This window comes from Oncorhynchus gorbuscha, linkage group LG23 (genome assembly GCF_021184085.1).
Source record: "Oncorhynchus gorbuscha isolate QuinsamMale2020 ecotype Even-year linkage group LG23, OgorEven_v1.0, whole genome shotgun sequence".
Lineage (NCBI taxonomy): Eukaryota > Metazoa > Chordata > Actinopteri > Salmoniformes > Salmonidae > Oncorhynchus > Oncorhynchus gorbuscha.
The window spans coordinates 46,530,936-46,554,306 of record NC_060195.1 but is presented as its reverse complement, the minus strand read 5'-3'; the positions used below and the strand labels follow the sequence as shown (position 1 = coordinate 46,554,306).

General features: G+C 45.4%; 2 protein-coding genes across 3 annotated transcripts in view; one reads left to right on the top strand and one right to left on the bottom strand.

Annotated features, from left to right (window-relative positions):
* Positions 1 to 680: 680 nt before the first annotated feature.
* atp1b4 (ATPase Na+/K+ transporting subunit beta 4) lies at positions 681 to 7,868 on the bottom strand. The gene is made up of 9 exons (XM_046322848.1): positions 7,696 to 7,868; positions 7,402 to 7,471; positions 6,448 to 6,673; positions 4,479 to 4,607; positions 4,246 to 4,353; positions 3,544 to 3,743; positions 2,602 to 2,658; positions 2,359 to 2,451; positions 681 to 2,240 (listed from the first exon to the last, which is right to left on the bottom strand). Exons 2-9 carry the CDS (start codon positions 7,465 to 7,467, stop codon positions 2,079 to 2,081), a joined length of 1,041 nt encoding a protein of 346 aa, XP_046178804.1. The 5' UTR covers positions 7,468 to 7,471; positions 7,696 to 7,868; the 3' UTR covers positions 681 to 2,078.
* Positions 7,869 to 9,685: 1,817 nt separating this feature from the next.
* The window catches only part of LOC124011537 (transmembrane protein 255A-like), a 30,398-nt gene continuing 16,712 nt past the window's right edge, over positions 9,686 to 23,371 (top strand). For both annotated transcript variants that reach the window (XM_046324996.1, XM_046324995.1), the window contains exon 1: positions 9,686 to 10,052. In XM_046324996.1, coding sequence (XP_046180952.1) covers positions 10,001 to 10,052 — 52 coding nt within the window. In that variant the 5' untranslated portion in view covers positions 9,686 to 10,000. The remainder of the gene's footprint in view (positions 10,053 to 23,371) is intronic.

Sequence of the window (23,371 nt, the reverse complement as noted above, 5' to 3'; positions counted from 1 at the left end):
GGGGCAACGTGAGCACCTATTTCCATCTAGTAGGCTTGCGTTTAATCTGTTGCGTTTAAACTGCAGACCTCTGCCTAGATCACACCGACAGAGTCATTATGCAAAATGGTACGCAGCATCATCTGGATAGGTGTGCAACAAAATGTGTGCAACATTCACCTTCTGCTACCATTTCTGTCAAGCCTTCTATGCAAAGTTTGATGCATACGTTTGATAAATCCAGCGTATGCCACACACAGAATGCACTGCAACTGCCTCTGCAACGCAATGCTGCAAGGCAAACATAGCGTTACATTGGAAATGAATGTACTTCTGGTGTCCCAAAAGGCAACGATGCTGTCGGTGTGATCGAGGCGTCAGGCTCTGAGAGTTGAGTGTTTAATCCTCGTGCTAGACACTTGTTTTTTGTTGTCGTTTTAAGTCTTTCCAAATGTTAACCCTTAATTTAACCACTCAGAATTCATGCGTGAACTTAAGTTTAACTGTATCCTTATCCCAAACCTTAACCATTCGAATGAGTCCCTAAACGTTAGTGTTGTTGTTTTACTGTTGTACGCCTCAGTAAGCCTCTCAATGTCATTTGATTTGACTTGATATGTTGTGGTTTGATACTTGACAAGTGTCAAATCAGGTCATTTTTTCAGGATTTCTTAACAGTACACAATGACAGATACACATTGTTAAATTAGTCAATTCAGTTTCAAGTTTATTGTATACATTTCCTACAGTGTTATGGTTTTATTAAACAATATGAATTGGCATAACGCTCACTATTCAAATATTTCTTAGCTCGAATCTCCAATTCTTTAGGCAGTTTTGATAATTGATTGCACCATGTCAACATTATGGAATAAAATTAATAAATAATTCTGCAATGCCTTTGAACATATCTGGGCAAAGTAGACCTATCTTGTTTGTGCGTGTGTAATAGGTTATGTTTAATGTAGTCTGCTTGACAACCAACATAAGAAAAGAGTTTCATGTAAAAAATATATCACTACTTAAAACAATATATTTTGGCCTGCTACACAATTAGGTAATACATTCCTATGGAAAAACATTGTTCTTATCAACATTGTATTTATTATAGTATACATCAGAATAAATACAACATGGATACCAGGTTTAGTAGAATCATAGCAAAAATACAGTAACAAGGATTAAGTATAGGCCTATATCAAAATGGCCTGTTATTTCGTTAAGAGCGTGCAAGGCTGGTATACAAGTTTATCAACGGTGTGAACACTGTCTGTTTACAGAGTAGATCTTAGTTTCCATCAGCTAATATAGGGATCAATGTCAGCCTGCGGTATTACATTCTCATTAGCAGTCTTATTGTGTTCATACAAAAGAAAAGGAAACAAAATGGCAGCATAGGGCTTATATATGATCAATACATGTGGAATAAGGAATTATCAAACAACAAAACCTGAAATGTAACCTAGTCATTTACTGTTTCTTTTTTTACTGTGTAAGTAAAAGTGTCCTGCCATTGTTCATATGGTAGCCTTTGGAGTCTCAAAACACAATAGATATGATGTTGAAAGATACAAAATCAAAAGAAATTAGTACAGAATTTGATTTCAAATCAAAATGTGCTTAACATGTTCCGCTTATATTCTTATTGTACAGTATTGTACAGTTTCTGTCTGTTAATAATGGTCTATTAATGTCTTAAATTATAAATGGATTTGCATAGCTACAGAGACTAACTATAGGGCAGCTTGTACTGTATAATAATATATCTCTGAGATGAACCTTGTATTTCATAAACCTAGCTAGTGGTATTAATCTTGCTAAGTATTCAATGGTAATATTCCATTTGTCTACTTAACTTATGCTCTGGACTATTGGTGAGGTGTCTGTGGGGTGTCTGTGCTTATGATCCATTAACATTCAAAAATATTTAGCTATTTTCAGCAAAAGGCACAAGGGTACAGGAGGGAATGGGAGAAGAGAGAAGCTGGTCAACTATTTTATGAAAAACAAGGATTCAACATGAATTTTTTTCCCCCCTATATTCTCCTGTCTCCTGGTTGTCATGAGGACATCACACCAACAGTAGGTTGGAAATACTACTATGCGCCCACATCAAAGGAGAAGGACACACTGCCTAGGAAGCGATCGGTAGGCGAATCATTGATGATGCCCTTGCCATTAAGTTTGCATTTTACAACGATGTGGGTGTCGTACTGCAGCCCATTGAAGCGCACGGCCACCACCGGCGCTGTGTAGTTCACCTGGGAGAAGGGATATGGGACAAAAGCAACTTGAGTGGCTATCGTCACTATGATCATGCATATAATCTAGATCATGAGAGCAGCAGCGGAAATCATGCTGCTGAAAATCCTCACTTACGTGTCTCAGCTTCCCATAGAACGGGTAGTACATCAGGTTGAAAATGCTCTTGGGGAAGAACTGAAGTTCTCCCAAGCTTTCTGGCACTCCTTTCTGAAAGAGTGAGAGGTCACAGTGAGTCGTGTTTTCGTGACTAACACCATGTCCCATAAGCAGTTATGATATTCAGTCACGGAGAGATCTTTTACAGCCCCGGTTATGGTTGAGATGTTTGGAAGGGAAGAATGCTGTCGGTTACTGTACCTTGACTCCACAGGTCACATTCACTGGAGTGCCTTGACCAGGTAAATAGCCAAGAATCTACAGGACGAGAGCAATAAAAGGGACCCTTGTATTGTTATATCATCATTTTTGTTGAGAAACAATGTTGCAAAACTATGCATATTTATCATTCCCAGTGGCTGTCTTCAGTTTTCTTCAGAGACTTTTCACCAGTCATGACATCAGGTCTCATCCACATAAGGTTGGGTTGAACATGTCCATTCTAACCTCCAGCTGAGACCAGCTGTATATGGTATCTTGTTCAACTTTACCAAGTCAGGATTTATTAACATTTAATTTAAAAAATGTGTTGAATCATCTACCTAGCAATAAGATTAATTTTGGATATCCCCACCAGGTTTCACTCTAGACTTTTCCAAATGGGGACAATACAACTTTAGGCTACAGTATATAATGGTAACAATGACATTGACTAGTCACAGAATTGCTGTAATCACATTACAATAACGTTTTCATCTGCTCCTCACGATGGCCACAAGATGTCACTGAAATGTCTGCATCTATCTCAGATTACCTCAATGGCATCTTCCTCCATTTCATCGATAAACTCCACTTTACGACTATAACAAATAACACTACCTCTTAGCAATTGCTGATTATATATGCAGCTATAGGATGAAGTTCATGTTACTTGACTGATGCTATAGAGTGATAGCCTGAGCTCAGATCTGTTTGGACTGTCGTTCCCAACTCCTATGATCGTGCCAACCATGTTTGGCATGACAACGACCACAGGAGGTGTTCTCTCAGCACAAACAGATCTAAGACCACGCTAACAGAGGGGCCCTCCATAGTATGACAATGACCACAGGAGGTGTTCTCTCAGCACAAACAGATCCAGAACCAGGCTAACAGAGGGGCCCTCCATGGGGGAGATCTCATCAAATCTGAGCTGTGTCTTACCCGGTTCATTCGGAGGAGAATGCAGGGTTTCCCCTGGGAGAAGCCAAAGTGGGGGTCCTGGAGCCCTGAGCACTCGCCCAGCCAAGACCTCTTGAACTGGCACGACTTCCTCTCTGCGCTCTCCTCCTGATCGTCCTGCATGAAGTACGCATCTTGCGGACACTGGATGTTCCTCTGCTCTTGTAGGGCATCATTGTACGCTGAAAGAGAGACATGAAACAATTATTTTTTGTTTTTTTAATGGGGGTTTAGTGGTTAGTACTGAAACACGGAAATGGAGAATGTTAAAAAACGAGGGATCTGAGGGGGGAGGGGGGGTCCCATAAATAAACCGATTGCTCCGCCGGGCCTCTGATTCAGGCAGTCTGACAAAAGCGGACCGCTGAAGAACGGAAAAAAAGCAGCAGAACTCAATGGATACGCTCTGCCCACAAAGAGGCTTTCCCTTCCCAGCATGCTGTTCTCCCAGTGGCAGTTGGGACAGGGGACAAAGGTAGGGAAGGTAAGGGGGAGAGGATTAACTAACTGTGTGCCTGCTCTGCTTCAATGTTTTACCCCCAACATGTCCCCAACATTAGAATCCCATCGAACCCAGCAATAATAAACATTATCTTCAGCTAACTTTCAGACCACACTCCTGCAAGTTACTATTCAAGTTTGGCAAAATGCCAACTATTCCACCATGTTTGGTATCTGACTCACATCTTAGCTGTTCCTCCATTAGCTTTGCATACTTCTTCCAAGACTTGCGGTCGGAGGCGTTGAAGGCGATTTCATAGTGCCCATCCAGTTGTGGGGACATCGTCATACCTGCCAAAGGAAACCCATAGACAGTCAACTGTGCTTACGTTCAGATAGAATGGACAGATTGGAGGATGGATAGAGGGATAGAATGAGAGAGAAATAGGGAGTGGGGGGTTAGAATTCATATTTACCTGGTGGCATCACCCTGTCGTTGTGGGTTGGGTGGTAGGGGCTGATGGACAGCATGAGGCACCACATACAGGCACCAAACATGGCCGCCAGGAAGGCATACAGTGCAGTGTAAAAGAGGATGATCAGAACTAGAAGGAGGTAACATGGAGGTCAGATATAGAGAATTAATTACATTCACGGTCACTGTAATTCAGTTTAATGGAGATCATTAGAAGAACGGCAAGGGTAATAGTTGTGGTTATGGCTATCAGTGTGCATCAGAATGGAAATTCTTTGATTTGAGTTGGGGAAAATAATGAAGTATAAAGAATCTCCAGTTATTATGTTGGAATTTGGAACTGTCTGGGCTGTCTAGACACTTCTACTGTCTTTGCTCAGGATGCTCACCAATGTGACAAAAGTGTTGCCTCTCCACGTCTGTAAATGGAAATCACTCCAATCAGTTTGTACTTTGTTACGAAACTCATTTGTTAACAAACTCATTCAAATGACCTGAACTGTGTGAAAAAGGAAACCTTGAGAACTACCATTGTTCTCCCCGAATTACAATTAACAGTCCATTAGCAACTAATCAAACCCAAATGTGCCCTAAATTTAAATGGCTTTTGCTGCGCAGGCAATTTCACAGGAGGCTGGTTGCAGCCAGCTTTGCGTCCCCTGAGCCCACAAAGGCCTTTCTGTTTGAGCTCAGTGAGAATTCTCCCAGCTGTCCTTTCACTCAGGAACACAGTGAACCTCCGGTTGCCATCATAGTGACGGTCTTTTGCAGCCATAGAGCTGCGGCCAGCTCCAAGGAGCAACGATCACCCCACTCTGGTATTGTGTCCCCCTCTCACACTCCTCTCACACAGGACACACATCACCGACTTCAAACTCAGTCCCCCCTCCTTTCTTGCCAGGAGGCACATGGGGCCCCATTCCTTCACAAGTGTGCACACATTGCTTTCTTAAGCAATCGCTTCCTGTCTTGAGCCTGGCCTCTTGTCTTCTTCAGTACTGGGCACGATGAGGTAAAAAAACTCTCATTTTCAGACAAGGAAGGAGGAACATGCTCTTGCTTGCGTCATTTTCTCAAATATTGGCCCGTTGGACCGGTCTCGTATGTTAGTGCTCTCGTATGGTAGTGCATTGGTTAGGCTTGAGGGAGTTCAAACCCAAACGAGTCACATAGTAACGAGGCTGTCAGATCGCATAGCAACCAGGCTGTCGGATAAAGAGCCCTGCTCCATCATCACCGCCTCAACAAAATCTAGGTAAGAGCCTCTGCCAATAAAGTTTGTCTGGCGGACTGCGCAAAACTGGCAATGAAATTTGACAACTTTTTCTGTCTACAGAAACAAAAACTTGCTTGTCTACTCTTTACGTGTTCGCCTGCGACCGTGGGGCCACAAGCACGCTAGGGTCAAATGCGGAGGTCACGGGAGCTTTGTGAAAAAGGCAGTGGAAAGCCGGGTGAGGGGTATGAGGAATGTGATTCCTGGCCAGCGTGTGACTCAGAACACCGCAGTCCTACCGGGAAGCCGTCCCCAGGCAGCCTTGTTTTTGTCCGCATCGGGACAGAGTCGTCTGTGCACCTATGTAAACATTGAGCTTGGACACACACACACTCGCAGTACAGTGAGCAGGGCCGAGGGACTGGGGAGACACGTTTCTTTCTACCCCCCCCCTCCTCCCAGCCCACCCACTGCCCCAGCCCACCCCAACCATCATCCAAAAACAATAAGCCACGAAACCAGCACTTTTGCCTTCAACCATTGGCGATTAAAATTGTAATGATTACAAATGAGAGAGAAGTTAATGGATTTTTATAGAAATTAAGAACCAATGTGTCATCAGGCCTGTTGCAGCTTTGAACACAGAATTAGTTTTCTTGTGGGTGATATATTTTGAATGATATGATTTGCATGGGCAACCGCAGTTACTACCGCTACTACTGAGTACTTCTGCAAACTGAGCACTTCTACTTACACCAGCTATGCCCAGTGCGGCCCATGAACTCTCTGGTCTCAGCGTTCCATAGATATGTCTTCACATCGAACGCTTTCTCGTGGAGCGTCCTCTTGGGTTTTGGCTTCGGCTTCCACTTCTCGAAGTTCAGGTCTTCCTGCTCCAGAGGTTGATGTTCTATCAACTCCTCCTGCACCTCTTCAAAGGCCTCTGCCACCGCGTGCTTGCCAGGCGCCACCTCGGCAGACTGGCACAGGGAAAAATGAGACGGGAAAAGGAAGGTAAGAATCTTCCCAGTCTGACTTTGCCTTGCCACGATGTTAACAATCACTATCTATTTCTTCCAACTCATTACAGAAAGACATATTTTGATTATTATAATCAGCCATGTTTTTTTTAGTTTAACAGCCATGTTTATTCGTTAGATAAATGCTATTATTCCCTTTGTATCAAGTATTTACATTTTTTTTAAACGGTATGGCATCCACTATAGCAACACTGCTCCGCGATGGTCCTGTCTCATCATGTTCCATCATGTCCCACCATGTTCTGCTAAATTGACATTCACCGTGACCCCAGTGGCCCTCTTTGGGAGATCTCTCCTCCTCAAGGCTGACCTTCCTGCTTGGAGAAACAGCTGCAGCCAAGCTGGAGGGTCACGGCGACAGCCAGATGTTATACACTGATTCTCAGCATCGAGAGGCCCCAGAAAGATCCACAGCGTTCAGTGGAACCCCCTGGGGTTTTTAGAATGTCACTTCCTTAATGAAGTGGAGTTTTGTTTTTAAGAACTCTCTATTCTATTGTATCCTATTATATTATATTCAGACAGAAATGGGAATTTAATTAATTATTAATTCAATTCATGAGGAATGGTACACCAAACCTCTTGTGACATGCACTAGTAGACAGTAGAATGAGTCCCAGAAATCAATTAGTTTTCATGTCATCCTCTGTATTCTAAAGCAGACTTACTGGATTTGGTGAGTAGTTTCCATGGTGCTCTTCCTCAGCCCCTCCCGCAGTACAATTGGGCTCCATAATTCTTCACAGGGGAGAAAGGTACTTGTTAAACCAATCACATCTACTAGCGTCCCCAAGGAATTAAAGGGACACATCCTAACATCCTTAGAAAGTTATGGAAATCCATTGCAGTTTTTTAAGTTTGAGGACCAAACATTGAGAAACTATTTTAAACAACTACATAAAACAACAGCTCAACTCCTGAGTCTGATTTCCCCAAAATATTAAAAACTTATCTTGACATACCTGAAGTTTTCTTTTGCAGGGAAAGTTCTGTGATTGTCTTGAATCCCTCTTGACCCTAAGTAGAACGAATTCTAAATTGGTCAAAAAGTAATTTTTGATTTCATTAGAAAGTTTAACGCAAACAACGGGAGCTGGGCACAGAGAATCTCCTCTCAACTAGGCGAGCATCATAGAATGAATGAGTGCACACTGAAAAGAGGAAAACTGGTGGGGGGGGCAAGGGCTTTTCTTTTTTTTATCGGAGAAGAACTTTTGGCATCAGTGCATGGGCCGATGCACGGTATTCTGCACACGCACACCAGAGCACCATTGTCTGTTGAACTGAGCTGAGGCTCAGGCAAAGCCGCAGCACACCAAAAATATTTTTTCTGGTCATTCCCAACATGCTATCGTCAGTCACCATCGTGCACAAATCTGGATTAACTGGGGTTTTATCACTAATTTTGAATCTATGTTTGTGCTTTTTTAAATGGCCATTGTTTGCTGAAGGCTAGGCGAAATGGCATGCAACTGGCACATTTCAATAGTGTATTGATGATCGTGCATTAAGTATCTGCATCTCACTCTGAAAGTACAGACCCAATGTGTACAACCGCCCATCACCGACTGATCACCATAAACGTCTTTCTGCGAAGATCAAATATATCTCAACATCAAGGGCTATCTATCTGCACGCCAGTCACGTCCCGATCTGCTCGCCCATGGGCTTACTGTTTTTTTTGTTTCGTTTTCGATATTGTTTTACTTGAAAGGAGGCAAGTCGTCATGGAAAAACGTATTTTATTTACCATTGTGCTCATTTTTTCCCCTAATTTGTGAAGGCACATTTTCTCTCGCAAAATAGTTATTTTAACACTTTGCTTATAAATCAAATGTAGATAGTCATTTTAACACTGCTTCTTAATCAAATGGTTGGCTTTTTAGGCCCACTGAAGGGTGATATATGTGTTATAGGCCTAGATAGTTATTTTAACACTTTTCTTATTAATCAAATGTAGATAGTTATTTTAATACTGCTTATTAATCAAATTGTTTACTTGTTAGGCCTACTGAAGGGTGATATATGTGTTATAGGCCTATATCTTTTTACACATTATAACGTTAGCCTATATCATTTTTGCTTTACTTATATTTTATCATGTATCTATTATGTACCCTGGTATTGGTCAATTAGCTTAGCCTTTTTATATGAGATGGTCAGGTGAAAGGCCAGGTAGATGCCCTAAACAGACCATGGGCTAATTGAATTAAAATCATTGTCAAATATTATTCGATTTTTTTTATATAAATCAATTGTGTCCACCTTGACTGTCCAACCAGATACAGCATAATGTCTGCCTCTGTGCCACACGCCACGCAACATCGTATGATTAGGTTTGTAATTAATCATGGGTAGTAGGTCTATTAGCGCAGATCACAATGAAAGGGAACACTTTGAGGAAATCTGAAATAAGTAGGCTAATAGATTACTATGTAAAACCCTGCAGTTTATAGGAGTTGATGGCAACTATTTTCTGTTTTGACATGGGGTGGCGCTCGAACATCTCAAATTGTCAATTTTAGTCCACTCTTGGGTAAAACGAGCCTCTTGTCAGCACATATGTATGTCGTCCTGTATGATCAAAATAACTGTTACAACTAGGCTACTGTATTATAACAATAAATAAAAACGAATAAAAAAAGCAGAAACGAAATATGTCTAATTATTTGGGATTTAAAAAACTTGTGTTTGCCGAGTGTTTGCCTTTTTCAGATGTAGTCTATATGAAAATGTTCCCATGATGATTTTAGGACTGATTTAAATGTACTTTTGTCTTCAGTTGGACTGTCTGGTATGACTGTGTTCCCCGCTCAGACGTCGCACGCATCAACCAATGGTTGCGTGCTACGTTATCGATGATGTCATCGACTGACAGATTGGTATAACATATGATGTGGTTAGCTGATACTTAAAAACCTTATCCAGTCGTTGTAAGATCTGGCATGTGTCGGCAACGCCTGGGCAGAGGACGAGACCTGTAACAGGAGCGTGACTCATGTTCCAAACTGTGCACCTATTGATGCTCCGCTGTTCACGAAAGATGAAGAGAGTGGATATGTCAATATTTGTTAACGTAAAAGCGACAACAACCGTAACGGTGCGGGGACGTCTGCTTTAGAGTATGCTACTGCAATCAAATATCACGCCTGTATTAGTTCATAGCAGTGAACAAGTAGGCCTATTTGTTCTGCTTGTCAGGTATCTAGTGTTTATCCTTGAATCATAATTCTGGGCCTATATCCAGCTCCTTCGTTTGATTAGAAAATGCCTCTCGTACAGAATCAACAACCCGGAATTCTGACTGAAACTCCTATAGGTATGTGTGTGCAAGATCAACTGCGTGGTTGCAGCAAAAACAATATAGGCTACTTGGTAACGTCGAAGCATATGTTGTGCGGTTATCTGGGTGGGCAACAGCAACATTTTTGTCTGTAGCCTATTTACTGCTGTAAGGCTATAGGCTACATTGAACTAACAGACTGTTTATCTTGGTGTGGTGTTGTCAACATTCTAAAAAGGAAGGTACAATTTGACGACGTGGTCATATTGACAGGATAAATTATTTAGATAGGATGTAACACTGATTATGTGGGAATAAAATGTGTTTTACACGAGTAGAGCTGTACATTATTCAAATATTGGAAAGCGCTAGTTTACATTATCTAAGTAATTGATGTGCTTCTTGCTCGCAACCAGCAACGTTATAAACCCAGGGTCGTTACAATATAATGTAGCCAATAAGTGTTCGTTTGTGATTCTGTTTTTACTACCTATTTTTTTACTACATTCACACACGTTACGGTTACATTGTATTTATATTCCTTACAAAGTAGTTCCATGAGATGTTACAATCATTAATGAATTACATTGTAGGCCTAATAACACCTGATTCTACATCAGATAATTATTGAAATCATGAAAATCACCAATAGACCTATTGATTCAAATGAAGAATCGAACAAAGACGGGGTGCGCGCTAATAGCGTTTCAATCGGTGACGTCACTCGCCCTGAGCCCTTGAAGTAATTGTTTCTCTTCGTCTGCAAGGGCCGCGACTTTTGTTGCGCGATGGGTAACGATGCTTCCTGGGTGTCAGATGTCGATGTGTGCAGAGGATCCCTGGTTCAAGCCCAGGTAGGGGGAGGAAAGGGATGGAAGCTATACTGTTACACTGAGTGTACAAAACATTATAAACACCTGCTCTTTCCACGATTTATTTTTTAAATTTTATTTCACCTTTATTTAACCAGGTAGGCCACTTGAGAACAAGTTCTCATTTACAACTACGACCTGGCCAAGATAAAGCAAAGAGGTGTGACACAAGCAACAACACAGAGTTACACATGGAATAAACAACACAAACAGTCAATAACACAATAGAAAAGTATATATACAGTGTGTGCAAATGAGGTAAGATAAATAGGCCATAGTGGCAAAATAATTACAATTTAGCAATTAAACACTGGAGTGATAGATGAATGTGCAAGTAGAGATACAAAGGAGCAAAAAAATAAAACACAATGGGGATGAGGTATCAAGGATCGGTAGGATTGTCCGTTTTACGAGGGTATGTTTGGCAGCATAAGTGAAGTTGCAAAATAGGAAGACAATTCTATATTTAATTTTGGATTGGAGATGCTTTTTTTGGGGAGTTTTTTTGTTGTTTTGTTGTTGAATTCGTAGCTTTACCCCTTTTTCTCCCCAATTCCGTGGTATCCAATTGTTAGTAGCTACTATCTTGTCTCATCGCTACAACTCCCATACGGGCTCGGGAGAGGCAAATATTGAAAGTCATGCGTCCTCCGATACACAACCCAACCAAGCCATACTGCTTCTTAACACAGCGCGCATCCAACCCGGAAGCCAGCCGCACCAGTGTGTCGGAGCAAACACCGTGCACCTGGCAACCTTGGTTAGCGTGCACTGCGCCGAGTGCGCCACAGGAGTCACTGGTGCGCAATGAGAGTAGGATATCCCTACCGGCCAAGCCCTCCTTAACCCGGTTGACGCTAGGCCAATTGTGCGTCGCCCCACGGACCTCCCGGTCGCGGCTGTTTACGATAGAGCCTGGGCGCAAACCCAGAGTCTCTGGTGGCACAGCTGGCACTGCAGTACAGCGCCCTTAACCACTGCGCCACCCGGGAGGTCGGATTGGAGATGCTTAATGTGAGTCTGGAAGGAGAGTTTACAGTCTAACCAGACACCTAGGTATTTGTAGTTGTCCACATATTCTAAGTCAGAACCGTCCAGAGTAGTGATGCTGGACAGGCAGGCAGGTGGGGGCAGTGATCGATTTGAAGAGCATGCATTTAGTTTTACTTGCATTTAAGAGCAGTTGGAGGCCACGGAAGGAGTGTTGTATGGCATTCAAATCAAATCAAATCAAATTTATTTATATAGCCCTTCGTACATCAGCTGATATCTCAAAGTGCTGTACAGAAACCCAGCCTAAAACCCCAAACAGCAAACAATGCAGATGTAAAAGCACGGTGGCTAGGAAAAACTCCCTAGAAAGGCCAAAACCTAGGAAGAAACCTAGAGAGGAACCGGGCTATGTGGGGTGGCCAGTCCTCTTCTGGCTGTGCCGGGTAGAGATTATAACAGAACATGACCAAGATGTTCAAATGTTCATAAATGACCAGCATGGTCAAATAATAATAAGGCAGAACAGTTGAAACTGGAGCAGCAGCACAGTCAGGTGGACTGGGGACAGCAAGGAGCCATCATGTCAGGTAGTCCTGGGGCGCGGTCCTAGGGCTCAGGTCCTCCGAGAGAGAGAAAGAAAGAGAGAATTAGAGAGAGCATATGTGGGGTGGCCAGTCCTCTTCTGGCTGTGCCGGGTGGAGATTATAACAGAACGTGGCCAAGATGTTCAAATGTTCATAAATGACCAGCATGGTTGAATAATAGTAAGGCAGAACAGTTGAAACTGGAGCAGGAGCATGGCCAGGTGGACTGGGGACAGCAAGGAGTCCTCATGTCAGGTAGTCCTGGGACATGGTCCTAGGGCCCAGGCCAGTTGAAACTGGAGCAGCAGCATGGCCAGGTGGACTGGGGACAGCAAGGAGTCATCATGTCAGGTAGTCCTGGGGCATGGTCCTAGGGCTCAGGTCCTCCGAGAGAGAGAAAGAAAGAGAGAAGGAGAGAATTAGAGAACGCACTAAAGCTCATCTGGAGGTTAGTTAACACAGTGTCCAAAGAAGGGCCAGATGTTTACAGAATGGTGTCGTCTGTGTAGAGGTGGATCAGAGAATCACAAGTAGCAAGAGTGACATCATTGATGTATACAGAGAAAAGAGCCGGCCCGAGAATTTAACCCTGTGGCACCTCCATAGAGACTGCCAGAGGTCCGGACAACAGGCCCTCCGATTTGACACACCTAACTCTGTCTGAGAAGGAGTTGGTGAACCAGCAGAGGCAGTTATTCAGTTATGATATCGTTTACGAACTTAAGCATGGCTGAGGTGCACCCATGACCAGCTCAAAAACTAAAACAGGAAATGCCCGTGCTCAGGTCTGTTCAACGCTGGTCCAACCAATCTGATTCCACGCTTCAAGATTGCTTCAATCACATGGACTGGGATATGTTCCGGATAGCGTCGGACAATAACATTGATGTATACACTGATTCGGTGAGCGAGTTTATTAGCAAATGCATCGGTGATGTGGTACCCACAGCGAATATTAAAACCTTCCCCAACCAGAAACCTTGGATTGATGGCAGCATTCACGCAAAACTGAAAGCGTGAACCACTGGTTTTAATCATGGCAAAGCGATCGGAAACTTGACTGAATACAAAACAGTGTAGCTATTCCCTCCGCAAGGCAATCAATCAAGCTAAGCATCAGTATAGAGACAAAGTAGAGTCGCGATTCAACGGCTCAGACACGAAAGGTATGTGGCAGGGTCTACAACCAATCACGGACTACAAAATGAAAACCAGCCCCGTCGCGGACACCGAGGTCTTGCTCCCAGACCAACTAAACAACTTCTTTGCTCGCTTTGAGGACAATACAGTGCCACTGACATGGCCGCTACCAAAACCTGCGGGCTCTGCTTCACCGCAGCCAACGGTGAAGCCAACGGTGAAGCAGCATTTAAATGTGTTAACCCTCGCAAGGCTGCCAGCTCAGACGGCATCCCTAGCCACGTCCTCAGAGCATGCGCAGACCAGCTGGCTGGTGTGTTTACGGACATATTCAATCAATCCCTATCCCAGTCTGCTGTTCCCACATGCTTCAAGAGGGCCATCATTGTTCCTGTTCCCAAGAAAGCTAAGGTAACTGAGCTAAACGACTATCACCCTGTAGCACCCCCAGGTGGTGAGGGTAGGAAACAACATCTCCTCCCCGCTGATCCTAAACACTGGGGCCCCACAAAGGTGCGTTCTCAGCCCTCTCCTGTACTCCCTGTTCACCGATGACTGTGTGGCCATGCACACCTCCAACTCAATCATCAAGTTTGCAGACGACACTACAGTGGTAAGCTTGATTACCAACAACGACGAGACGGCCTACAGGGAGAAGGTGAGGGCCCTCGGAGTGTGCTGTCAGAAAAATAACCTCACACTCAACCTCAACAAAACAAAGGAGATGATCGTGGACTTCAAGAAACAGCAGGGGGAGCACCCCCCCCCTCCCCATATCCACATCGCGTGACAGTAGTGGAGAAGGTGGAAAGTTTTAAGTTCCTCGGCGTACACATCACGGACAAACTGAAATGGTCCACTCACACGGACAGCGTAGTGAAAAAGGCGCAATAACGCCTCTTCAACCTCAGGAGGCTGAAGAAATTTGGCTTGTAACCAAAAACACTCTCAAACTTTTACAGATGCACAATCGAGAGCATCCTGTCGGGTTGTATCACCGCCTGATACGGCAACTGCTCCACCCACAACCGTAAGGCTCTCCAGAGGGTGGTGAGGTCTGCACAACGCATCACCGGGGGCAAACTACCTGCCCTCCAGGACACCTTCACCACCCGATGTCACAGGAAGGCCATAAAGATCATCAAGGACAACAACCACCCGAGCCACTGCCTGTTCACCCCGCTATCATCCAGAAGGCGAGGTCAGTACAGGTGCATCAAAGCAGGGACCGAGAGACTGAAAAACAGCTTATATCTCAAGACCAACAGACTGTTAAACAGCCATCACTAACATTGAGTGGTTGCTGCCAACATCTCTAGCCACTTTAATAATTGGATGTAATAAATGTATCACTAGTCACTTAAACAATTCCACTTTATATAATGTTTACATACCCTACATTACTCATCTCATATGTATATATTGTACTCTATACCGTCTACTGCATCTTGCCTATGCCGTTCGGCCATCGTTCATCCAAATATTTATATGTACATATTCTTATTCATTCCTTTACACTTGTGTGTATAAGGTAGTTGTTATGAAATTGTTAGCTGACTTGTTAGATATTACTGCACGGTCGGAACTAGAAGCACAAGCATTTCGCTACACTCGCATTAACATCTGCTAACCATGTGTATGTGACCAATGAAATTTGATTTGATTTGAAACAAAGGCTGTTGAGTCTGCCGATAAGTGGTGATTGACAAAGTCGAAAGTCTTGGCCAGGTCGATGAATACAGCTGCACAGTATTGTCTCTTATCAATGGTGGTTATGATATCTTTTAGGACTTTAAGCATGGATGAGGTGCACCCATGACCAGCTCTGAAACCAGATTGGATAGCGGAGAAGGTATGGTGGGATTCGAAATGGTCAGTAATCTGTTTGTTAACTTGGCTTTCGAAGACCTTAGAAAGACAGGGTAGGATAGATATAGGTCTGTAGCAGTTTGGGTCTAGAGTGTCACCCACTTTGAAGAGGGGGATGACCGCGGCAGCTTTCCAATCTTTGGAAATCTCAGACGATGCGAAAGAGAGGTTGAACAGCTAGTAATAGGGGTTGCAACAATTTCGGCAGATAATTTTAGAAAGGGAGGGTTCTGATTGTCTAGCCCGGCTGATTTGTAGGGGTCCAGATTTTGCAGCTCTTTCAGAACATCAGCTGTCTGGATTTGGGTAAAGGAGAAATGGTGAGGGCTTTGGCGGGTTGCTGTGGAGGGTGCCGGGCAGGTGACCGGGGTAGGGGTAGCCATGTGGAAAGCATGGCCAGCCGTAGAGTAATGCTTATTTCAATTAGCCAATTATGGTGGATTTATCTATCGGTGGTGACAGTGTTTCCTAGCCTCAGAGCAGTGGGTAGCTGGGAGGAGGTGCTCTTATTCTCCATGGACATTACAGTGTCCCAGAACGTTTTTGAGTTAGTACTACAGGAATCAAATTTCTGTTTGAAAAAGCTTGCCTTAGCTTTTCTAATTGCCTGTGTATATTTGTTAACTTCCCTGAAGAGTTGCATATCACGGGGGCTATTCGATGCCAATGCAGAACGAAAAGATGTAAAAGAATGGACCCAGCGACTACGGATTCTCGTAACACTGCCGTCGAGATCCAGGGAGCTATGCTCGGCAGACACGAGCAGGAATTGTCTGCTGCTCGTCATGCCGTTGAGACCCTGGCCGCTCAGGTTTCCGACCTCTCTGGACAGTTCCAGAGTCTTCGTCTCGTGCCACCAGCTACTTCCTGGTCTGCCGAGTCTCCGGAACCTAGGGTTAATAACCCACCTTGTTACTCCGGGCAGCCCACTGAGTGCCGCTCCTTTCTCACCCAGTGTGATATTGTGTTCTCTCTCCAACCCAACACATACTCAAGAGAGAGAGCTCGGGTTGCTTACGTCATATCACTCCTTACTGGCCGGGCTCGAGAGTGGGGCACAGTTATCTGGGAGGCAAGGGCTGATTGTTCTAACAATTACCTGAACTTTAAAGAGGAGATGATACGGGTTTTTGATCGTTCAGTTTTTGGTAGGGAGGCTTCTAGGGCCCTGGCTTCCCTATGTCAAGGTGATCGATCCATAACGGTTTACTCTATAGAGTTTTGCACTCTTGCTGCCTCTAGTGACTGGAACGAGCCGGCGCTGCTCGCTCGTTTTCTGGAGGGACTCCACGCAGAGGTTAAGGATGAGATTCTCTCCCGGGAGGTTCCTTCCAGTGTGGACTCTTTGATTGCACTTGCCATCCGCATAGAACGACGGGTAGATCTTCGTCACCGAGCTCGTGGAAGAGAGCTCGCGTTAACGGTGTTTCCCCTCTCCGCATCGCAACCATCTCCCTCCTCCGGCTCAGAGACTGAGCCCATGCAGCTGGGAGGTATTCGCATCTCGACTAAGGAGAGGGAACGGAGGATCACCAACCGCCTGTGTCTCTATTGCGGACTTGCTGGACATTTTGTCAATTCATGTCCAGTAAAAGCCAGAGCTCATCAGTAAGCGGAGGGCTACTGGTGAGCGCTACTACTCAGGTCTCTCCATCAAGATCCTGTACTACTATGTCGGTCCATCTACGCTGGACCGGTTCGGCTGCTACATGCAGTGCCTTGATAGACTCTGGGGCTGAGGGTTGTTTTATGGACGAAGCATGGGTTCGGAAACATGACATTCCTCTCAGACAGTTAGGGAAGCCAACGCCCATGTTCGCCTTAGATGGTAGTCATCTCCCCAGTATCAGATATGAGACACTACCTTTAACCCTCACAGTATCTGGTAACCACAGTGAGACTATTTCCTTTTTGATTTTTCGTTCACCTTTTACACCTGTTGTTTTGGGTCATCCCTGGCTAGTATGTCATAATCCTTCTATTAATTGGTCTAGTAATTCTATCCTATCCTGGAACGTTTCTTGTCATGTGAAGTGTTTAATGTCTGCTATCCCTCCTGTTTCTTCTGTCCCCTCTTCTCAGGAGGAACCTGGTGATTTGACAGGAGTGCCGGAGGAATATCATGATCTGCGCACGGTCTTCAGTCGGTCCAGAGCCAACTCCCTTCCTCCTCACCGGTCGTATGATTGTAGTATTGATCTCCTTCCGGGGACCACTCCCCCTCGGGGTAGACTATACTCTCTGTTGGCTCCCGAACGTAAGGCTCTCGAGGATTATTTGTCTGTGTCTCTTGACGCCGGCACCGTAGTGCCTTCTTCCTCTCCTGCCGGGGCGGTGTTTTTTTTTTGTTAAGAAGAAAGACGGTACTCTGCGCCCCTGCGTGGATTATCGAGGGCTGAATGACATAACGGTTAAGAATCGTTATCCGCTTCCCCTTATGTCATCAGCCTTCGAGATTCTGCAGGGAGCCAGGTTCTTTACTAAGTTGGACCTTCGTAACGCTTACCATCTCGTGCGCATCAGAGAGGGGGATGAGTGGAAAACGGCGTTTAACACTCCGTTAGGGCATTTTGAGTATCGGGTTCTGCCGTTTGGTCTCGCTAATGCGCCAGCTGTTTTTCAGGCATTAGTTAATGATGTACTGAGAGACATGCTGAACATCTTTGTTTTTGTCTACCTTGACGATATCCTGATTTTTTCACCGTCACTCGAGATTCATGTTCAGCACGTTCGACGTGTACTCCAGCGCCTTTTAGAGAATTGTCTCTACGTGAAGGCTGAGAAGTGCGCCTTTCATGTCTCCTCCGTCACTTTTCTCGGTTCTGTTATTTCCGCTGAAGGCATTCAGATGGATCCCGCTAAGGTCCAGGCTGTCAGTGATTGGCCCGTTCCAAGGTCACGTGTCGAGTTGCAGCGCTTTCTAGGTTTCGCTAATTTCTATCGCGTTTCATTCGTAATTTCGGTCAAGTTGCTGCCCCTCTCACAGCTCTTACTTCTGTCAAGACGTGCTTTAAGTGGTCCTGTTCCGCCCAGGGAGCTTTTGATCTCCTCAAGAAACGTTTTACGTCCGCTCCTATCCTCGTTACTCCTGACGTCACTAAACAATTCATTGTCGAGGTTGACGCTTCAGAGGTGGGCGTGGGAGCCATTCTATCCCAGCGCTTCCAGTCTGACGATAAGGTTCATCCTTGCGCTTATTTTTCTCATCGCCTGTCGCCATCGGAACGCAACTATGATGTGGGTAACCGCGAACTGCTCGCCATCCGCTTAGCCCTAGGCGAATGGCGACAGTGGTTGGAGGGGGCGACCGTTCCTTTTGTCGTTTGGACTGACCATAAGAACCTTGAGTACATCCGTTCTGCCAAACGACTTAATGCACGTCAAGCTCGTTGGGCGTTGTTTTTCGCTCGTTTCGAGTTTGTGATTTCTTATCGTCCGGGTAATAAGAACACCAAGCCTGATGCCTTATCCCGTCTCTTTAGTTCTTCTGTGGCTTCTACTGATCCCGAGGGGATTCTTCCTTATGGGCGTGTTGTCGGGTTGACAGTCTGGGGAATTGAGAGACAGGTTAAGCAAGCACTCACTCACACTGAGTCGCCGCGCGCTTGTCCTAGTAACCTTCTTTTCGTTCCTGTTTCTACTCGTCTGGCTGTTCTTCAGTGGGCTCACTCTGCCAAGTTAGCTGGCCATCCCGGCGTTCGAGGTACTCTTGCTTCTATTCTCCAGCGCTTTTGGTGGCCTACTCAGGAGCGTGACACGCGCCGTTTCGTGGCTGCTTGTTCGGACTGCGCGCAGACTAAGTCAGGTAACTCTCCTCCTGCCGGTCGTCTCAGACCGCTTCCCATTCCTTCTCGACCATGGTCTCACATCGCCTTAGACTTCATTACCGGTCTGCCTTTGTCTGCGGGGAAGACTGTGATTCTTACGGTTGTCGATAGGTTCTCTAAGGCGGCACATTTTATTCCCCTCGCTAAGCTTCCTTCCGCTAAGGAGACGGCACAAATCATCATCGAGAATGTGTTCAGAATTCATGGCCTCCCGTTAGACGCCGTTTCAGACAGAGGTCCGCAATTCACGTCACAGTTTTGGAGGGAGTTCTGTCGTTTGATTGGTGCTTCCGTCAGTCTCTCTTCCGGTTTTCATCCCCAGTCTAACGGTCAAGCAGAAAGGGCCAATCAGACGATTGGTCGCATACTACGCAGCCTTTCTTTTAGAAACCCTGCGTCTTGGGCAGAACAGCTCCCCTGGGCAGAATACGCTCACAACTCGCTTCCTTCGTCTGCTACCGGGCTATCTCCGTTTCAGAGTAGTCTGGGTTACCAGCCTCCTCTGTTCTCGTCCCAGCTCGCCGAGTCCAGCGTTCCCTCCGCTCAGGCGTTTGTCCAACGTTGTGAGCGCACCTGGAGGAGGGTGAGGTCTGCACTTTGCCGTTACAGGGCGCAGACTGTGAGAGCCGCCAATAAACGTAGGATTAAGAGTCCTAGGTATTGTTGCGGCCAGAGAGTGTGGCTTTCCACTCGTAACCTTCCCCTTACGACAGCTTCTCGTAAGTTGACTCCGCGGTTCATTGGTCCGTTCCGTGTCTCCCAGGTCGTCAATCCTGTCGCTGTGCGACTGCTTCTTCCGCAACATCTTCGTCGCGTCCATCCTGTCTTCCATGTCTCCTGTGTCAAGCCCTTTCTTCGCACCCCCGTTCGTCTTCCCTCCCCCCCCGTCCTTGTCGAGGGCGCACCTATTTACAAGGTACGTAGGATCATGAACATGCGTTCTCGGGGACGTGGTCACCAATACTTAGTGGATTGGGAGGGTTACGGTCCTGAGGAGAGGAGTTGGGTTCCATCTCGGGACGTGCTGGACCGTTCGCTGATTGATGATTTCCTCCGTTGCCGCCAGGATTCCTCCTCGAGTGCGCCAGGGGGCGCTCGGTGAGTGGGGGGGTACTGTCATGTTTTGTCTTATATTGTCTTGTCATTATGCTTTCCCTTCTGTTCGTTTCCCCCTGCTGGTCTTATTAGGTTCATTCCCTTTTTCTATTCCTCTCTCTCCCCCTCCCTCTCTCTCCTCTCTCTATCGTTCCGTTCCTGCTCCCAGCTGTTCCTCATTCTCCTACTCACTCATTTAGTCTTTTCACACCTGTCCCCTATCTTGTCCTCTGATTAGAGTCCCTATTTCTCCCCTTGTTTTCCGTTTCTGTCCTGTCGGATCCTTGTATGATGTTCGCTGTGCTGTGTCATTGTCTCGCCCTGTCGTGTCTTGTCTCCTTCAGATGCTGCGTGTGAGCAGGTGTCTGAGTCTGCTACGGTCGGTGCCTTCCCGAGGCAACCTGCAGTTAATGGTCGAGTCTCCAGTCTGTCCTCGTCACTACGAGTGGATTTAAGTTTTTTCATGTTTTGTTTTCTGCTTTGATTGTCCAGGAGTATTGCTTTTATCCTTTACTGGAATAAAGACTCTGTTTTCGCCAAGTCGCTTTTGGGTCCTCATTCACCTGCATAACACTCATGTTCTGAGCAAGGACCTACAACATTAGCTTTCTTACATAGCACATATTGCACTTTTACTTTCTTCTCCAACACTTTGTTTTTGCATTATTTAAACCAAAACATGTTTCATTTTTTACTTGAGGCTAAATTGATTTTATTGATGCATTATATTAAGTAAAAATAAGTGTTCATTCAGTATTGTTGTAATTGTCATTATTACAAATAGATTTTTTAAAATCGTCCGATTAATCAGTATCGGCTTTTCTGGTCCTCCAATAATCGGTATCGGTACGGGCGTTTAAAAATCATAATCGGTCGACCTCTAATCAGTATATAAAACACCTCCCTCTTTCCTGTAATTTGGTTCCTGTAATTTCCTGTAATCTCTTTCCTGTCTTTGGTTATGTTACTATGGCCTTTGCTTCTGCTGCCTTTTTTTCCAGTTGCAGGTTTTGGCACATTCATTCCAGCAACATAGCACCCTGCATCCCACTGCTGGTTTGCCTCTGAAGCTAAACAGTGTCGGTCCCTGGATGGGAGATCAGATGTAGTTGGAAGTGGTGAAAAATATAGGGAACATTTATGGGGACATGAGGGGAAAAACACTGTAAAAATGTTTGTCTGACTCATGAAAATGAAAAATATGTGTGTATTTTCAATATTTTTTTCACATGTCTGAAAACCACGTGTTTTTTCACAGGTTTTTTTGTTTGATTTCTGGATGATTTAATATGAAGTTGTCAAGCCTGTTACTTTATTTGGCACGTAATTTAGTCATTTTTTTATTTAATGTTTACATTTGAGTCATTTAGCAGACACTTATCTAGAGCGACTAAAGAGTAGTGAGTGTATACATCTTCAAACCTTTTTTTTCTTCCACACGGGTACCCCATTGGAATCAAACTCACAACCCTGGCGTTGCAAGCGCCATGCTCTACCAACTGAGGCACACGGGACCATAACCTCTTGAGATGTCTTTATGACAGAATGTTAAAATTGTAACGTCGTTCGTCTGTTGAATGAAGAGAGTCAGACCGAAATGCAGCGTGTAGGTTACTCATGACTTTAATGAAAGTATCGCGGTACATGAAATAACTGAACTAAATACAAAAACAACAGAACGGAACGTGAAACTAATTACAGCCTATCTGGTGACTACAACACAGAGACAGGAACAAACACCCACAAAATACAACGCAAACTCAGGCTACCTAAATACGGTTCCCAATCAGAGACAACGACAAGCACCTGACTCTGATTGAGAATCGCCTCAGGCAGCCAAGCCTAACTAGACACACCCCTAATCATACACAATCTCAATGCTGGCCACCCCACATATGCTCTCTCTAATTCTCTCTTTCTTTCTCTCTCTCGGAGGACCTGAGCCCTAGGACCGTGCCCCAGGACTACCTGACATGATGGCTCCTTGCTGTCCCCAGTCCACCTGACTGTGCTGCTGCTCCAGTTTCAACTGTTCTGCCTTATTATTATTTGACCATGCTGGTCATTTATGAACATTTGAACATCTTGGTCATGTTCTGTTATAATCTCTACCCGGCACAGCCAGAAGAGGACTGGCCACCCCACATAGCCCGGTTCCTCTCTAGGTTTCTTCCTAGGTTTTGGCCTTTCTAGGGAGTTTTTCCTAGCCACCGTGCTTTTACACCTGCATTGTTTGCTGTTTGGGGTTTTAGGCTGGGTTTCTGTACAGCACTTTGAGATATCAGCTGATGTACGAAGGGCTATATAAATAAATTTGATTTGATTTGATTTGCTAATAAAACCCCAATACGAAACACAACATATAAACCCATGTCACACCCTGGCCTACCCAAACATATACCAAAAACACAAAATACACTGACCAAGGCGTGACAGAACCCCCCTAAGGTGCGGACTCCCGGACGCACCTCAAGAGCATAGGGAGGGTCCGGGTGGGCGTCTGTCCATGGTGGCGGTTCTGGCTCGGGACGTGGACCCCACTCCATTAATGTCCTATTTCCTCCCCTTCGCGTCCTGGGATAATCCACCTTCTCCGCCGACCATGCCCTAATAGTCCTCACCCAGATCCCCACATAACTGAGGAGCAGCTCGTGACAGAGGGGCAGCTCGGGACAGAGGGGCAGCTCGGGACAGAGGGGCAGCTCGGGACAGTGGGGTAGCTCGGGACAGAGGGGCAGCTCGGGACAGAGGGGCATCTCAGGACAGAGGGGCATCTCAGGACAGAGGGGCATCTCAGGACAGAGGGGCAGCCCGGGACAGAAGGGCAGCCCGGGACAGAGGGGCAGCCCGGGACAGAGGCAGCCCGGTACTGAGGGGAAGCCCGGTACTGAGGGGAAGCCCGGTACTGAGGGGAAGCCCAGTACTGAGAGGAAGCCCAGTACTGAGAGGAAGCCCAGTACTGAGAGGAAGCTCAG